The sequence below is a fragment of the Mandrillus leucophaeus genome, unplaced genomic scaffold (assembly GCF_000951045.1).
Source record: "Mandrillus leucophaeus isolate KB7577 unplaced genomic scaffold, Mleu.le_1.0 Scaffold605, whole genome shotgun sequence".
Taxonomy (NCBI): Eukaryota; Metazoa; Chordata; class Mammalia; order Primates; family Cercopithecidae; genus Mandrillus; species Mandrillus leucophaeus.
The window spans coordinates 1412944-1417347 of NW_012106531.1; the positions used below are offsets into that span (position 1 = coordinate 1412944).

At 43.6% G+C, this 4404-nt stretch overlaps 1 protein-coding gene across 1 annotated transcript in view; it reads left to right on the top strand.

Annotated features, from left to right (window-relative positions):
* Positions 1-4404, top strand: part of ANKRD55 (ankyrin repeat domain 55) — a 152955-nt gene that overhangs the window by 138966 nt on the left and 9585 nt on the right. The window contains exon 10 of the mRNA XM_011999871.1: positions 2345-3009. Coding sequence (XP_011855261.1) covers positions 2345-3009 — 665 coding nt within the window. The remainder of the gene's footprint in view (positions 1-2344; positions 3010-4404) is intronic.

The following is a 4404-nucleotide window of genomic DNA, read 5'->3' on the forward strand; positions in this document are numbered from 1 at the left end:
CTGGAGGAGTGATTCTAATCAGGTATTTTCCTACAAAGTTTGGACTGTGTCTTCTTCTGATAAGCTGCTGGACAGATTGCTCAGTGTCCGGCCTGTCTCTTATACACATCTAGATATATATATATATATGGTATACATGTTTTGATATAAATATACCTAGTGAGATGGGCCGGGCACAGTGACTCATGCCTGTAACCTCCACACTTTGGGAAGCCAAGGCGGGTAGATCACTTGAGCCCAGGAGTTCAAGACTAGCCTAGCCAAGATGGCAAAACCCCATCTCTATTAAAAATACCAAAATTAGCTGGGCTTGGTGGCGTGCACCTGTAATCCCAGACACTCGAGAGGCTGAGGCATGAGAAATACTTAAACTTAACTGCAACTTTGTACCCTTTGACCTACACCTCCCATTCCCCCACCTCACCCTCACTTCTGGTAACCACTGTTTTATTCTCTGTTTCTGCGTATTTCACTTTATTTATTTTGCAGAAATTTCTGCAAATACTTAGCTCTACATAATCATAGTTTGTCTGTAAGGCATAAAAATGGTGTTCAGTGAAAAAAGTGTCCAGTTCAGCCCATGACTCAAACAATTGCACAGCTGCTTTACCCCAAGACAATCATCACACCTCTGTATATAGTAGAATTGCTTACGAGTACTTCTTATTTTGTCAAACAAGTGTACTCAAGTCAATATTTAATCAAATTAATAACTTGTACTGCCTAAACAAGGATATTATTAAGTTAAAGGACTTTTTTTTTCTGCAAGTACATTGATGCCACTATTGTCCTGATTTGAACTGAGGCAGCCACCATTTTACCCACTACCTCTACTGCACCATCGATGCAAGGCAGCACAGTGAAAAAGACTAATAACATTGTGGTGTTATTATGAATAGACTTAAATGCCATGAAACCCCTGAAAAAGTCAGGGATCCCTCTTTAAGGGTTCAGTGGACCCCATTTTGAGACCCAGAGGCCTAAAGCACGAGCCGTAACAGGGGGAGGAGATGGCTTACACAAGATGCTGCAATAGCATCAATTCACACAGGGAGATATTCTTTGTAGGGGAACTTGAATGTCAGAGGTGCCCTGGGGATCTCTCTGGTAGTATTAGAAGTCTAGAATTCAATATTTCAAAAAGCCCATTGGAAGGTGAAAGAATAAAGATAAGACTACATCATGGGAATAAAGATTCAAAGGATGCACAGTGTGACCTTTACAGAAAACATTCTTTACATGCATCCAAAATAAGTGGTGATGTTTTTCAAATTGCAGATTGCGATATCTCACTCCAGAAAGTAATGTTGCAATCTGACCCTTAGGGGCACACACACAGGTCAGGTTTCATCGTTAATTCATACCGCAGAAAGCATTAAGTCAATTGGAGCCTCAAAAGAGAATCACACAGAATTTTCCAAGGAACACAAACAGAATAGGACCTCAGGGAACCTCTTGACAACTGCTGGCCTTTTTCCTTTATAATTTGCCTGTGCATTGGGCATTGCTCACTTTTTTCTGCAGCCACGCCCGACCTGGGTCATGCACTCCTCCTCTTCTCTCACTGGAGCCCACACTAAAACTTCTTTCCTTGGTTTTCTTTTCTTTTTTTTTTTTTTTTTTTTTTTTTTTAATAGAGACGAGATCCTGCCATGTTGCCCAGGCTGGTCTCAAACTCCTGACTTCAAGTGATCCTCCAACCTTGGCCTCCTGAAGTTCTGGTATTATAGGCATGAGCCACCACGCCTGTTCTTTAGCATACTTTTTTAAAAGTACTTTTCAACAGGAAAGTTTTAGTTTAAAATGGGGAGGGGGTGCCTGAGGGGGATAATGTCAGTTGGTCAGCACTAGGTCCAGGTTTTCTAGGATCTCTTTCACAGAAAGCCTAAAACCACACTCAGCAACCTCCTCCATCCTTCTGCTCGTTGAAGCCTGAACTCAAACCCTTAGGCTTCATCTCTGACTTCAACTCGCGCTCCTACTGACTGTCCTTGAGATGTGAGAACAACACTTTCAGCAAGTTTTCAGTTTAGTTAACCCCTTGTTGAAAACAGATGATCCAGGTGTAAATTTTGGAAGGATATCCCCTGAAGGAGCAAGAAAAATATAAGAAACGTCCTCCTTGGGCAAAGACTGCCCATGGCAAATAGTGTCTTCTGGGCAGCATTGCCAGGGGTGCTGTGCGTTCCTCACACCACCTTTAACTTGAGAAGGCTTTGGGGGTATCTAGGAAGGATCTCAGAAAACCTGATGAAGCATGTGGAATAGGGGGTCGGTATTTCAGTTAGTGATGTCTCTACTTCCTATTCTCACATATCATCCCTGCTTTTTTATATTTGCATAGAACAGAGCCTACTCGACCCCCTCCCTCCCAGAGCAGTCGGCCCCAGAAGAAGGAGGGACGGTTCAACATGCTCAACCAAATATTCTGCAAAAACAAGAAAGAAGAGCAGAGAGCCCATCAGAAGGATCCCAGCAGGGACCGATACAGAGAGGAGAACACCTCGGAAGTCAATGACATCATCACCACCTTTGATAGCATCGTGGGTACCAACTGCCAAGAACAGCCTGGTGATCAGGTGGCTATGGTTGAATTTAAGAAGAAAATCTCAGACAATTCAAAATATCCCTTATCAGAAAAGAAACCACTGGCCCGTAAGGGGCTTCCACCAATCAGAACGCAGAGTCTCCCACCCATCACCCTGGGCAGTAACTTCCTAACAGCCTCCCATGGGGCCACTTCCCATGCAGGCCTGAGCTCTGGTCCTCATCATATGGCCCAGCGATCTCAGAAAAGTCGAAGTGAGCAGGATTTATTAAATAACAGAACTGGCTGCCAGATGTTACTAGATAACCCCTGGAGGAGTGATTCTAATCAGGTATTTTCCTACAAAGTTTGGACTGTGTCTTCTTCTGATAAGCTGCTGGACAGATTGCTCAGTGTCCGGCCTGGTCACCAGGAGGTCTCTGTGCCACCACATCTTCGTCATCTACATAATCCATCATCAGGTAATGTTCTTCATTTCGTCTTCATTCTCAGCAGGCTCTATACTGGAAATGTCCCCTACAGTTCTTGGCTAGGAACTGGAGTGACAATAGTCTACAAGGCAGGGTGAGAATAAAATGAGTGATTAGAGCCACCTTTTCTCCCAAAGTGCACTGGATTTGAGATTTCTGGGCTGTGAAAACATTCTGCTTCTCTGGCCAGGCACGGTGCTCAATCCCAGCACTCTGGGAGGCCAAGGTGGGCGGATCACGATCCTGGCTAACACGGTGAAACCCCATCTCTACTGAAAGTACAAAAAATTAGCCAGGCATGGTGGCAGGCGCGTGTAGTCCCAGCTACTTGGGAGGCTAAGGCAGGAGAATGGCGTGAACCCGGGAGGCAGAGCTTGCAGTGAGCCGAGATCATGCCACTGCACTCCAGCCTGGGCAACAGTGCAAGACTCTGTCTCAGAAAAAAAAAAAAAAGAAAGAAAAGAAAATGTTCTGCTTCTCCCCTCTTCAAGTAATCATCAAGTACAAATATGTGCCTTCTCATCTTTCCAGCAAATATGTGTGGTATGTACCAGATTGGAGCAAGAATATTACTATTTCCACTAGCAAGGATTCTTAACTAGTGTGTGGCAAATCACCTATGAGGAGTTTGTTTGTGTGACTGTTTATAAATCAGGCATTCAATCTCCACCCCAGACCTACTGAACCAAAATTTTGGTGAGGGAACAGGGAAAATGGCCATGCCTCGTGTGGACACATGTAGAAAGGTAACACATTTGCACATTTATGGATTAGGTCTCAACACATACTAAAGGGTTGCAAAGCAATTCTCCCTCTTGTGTCTTCCCCAGCTATCCAGTGTCCCTTATCCAAAGCTAAACGTCAAAAAAAAATGAATTTTTTTATCCTTCTAGAGATATTTTACACACATATATCTCCATTTTTAGATATGAAATATGCACACATCCCACTTTTTAAACAAAAGTATCACACTAAAGAATTTATTACTTAAATATTTACTTATTTATTTGAGACAAGGTCACATTCTGTCACCCAGGCTAGAGTACAGTGGCACAATCACGGCTCCCTGCAGCCTCTGTCTCCTGGGTTCAAGCGATCCCCCTGCCTCAGCTTCCTGAGTAGCTAGGACTATAGGTACGCACCCTTACATCTGCCTATTTTTTTTTTTGTAGGGATGGAGTTTCACTATGTTTCCCAGGCTGGTGGTGAACTCATGGCCTCACGCAATCCTCCCTTCTTGGTCTCCCAAAGTGCTGAGATTACAGGCATGAGCCACCACTCCAAGCCTAAGAATTTATGTGTGTGTGTGTATATGTGTGTGTGTGTATATATATGTGTGTGTGTATGTGTGTGTGTGTATGTGTGTGTGTGTATATATATATATAT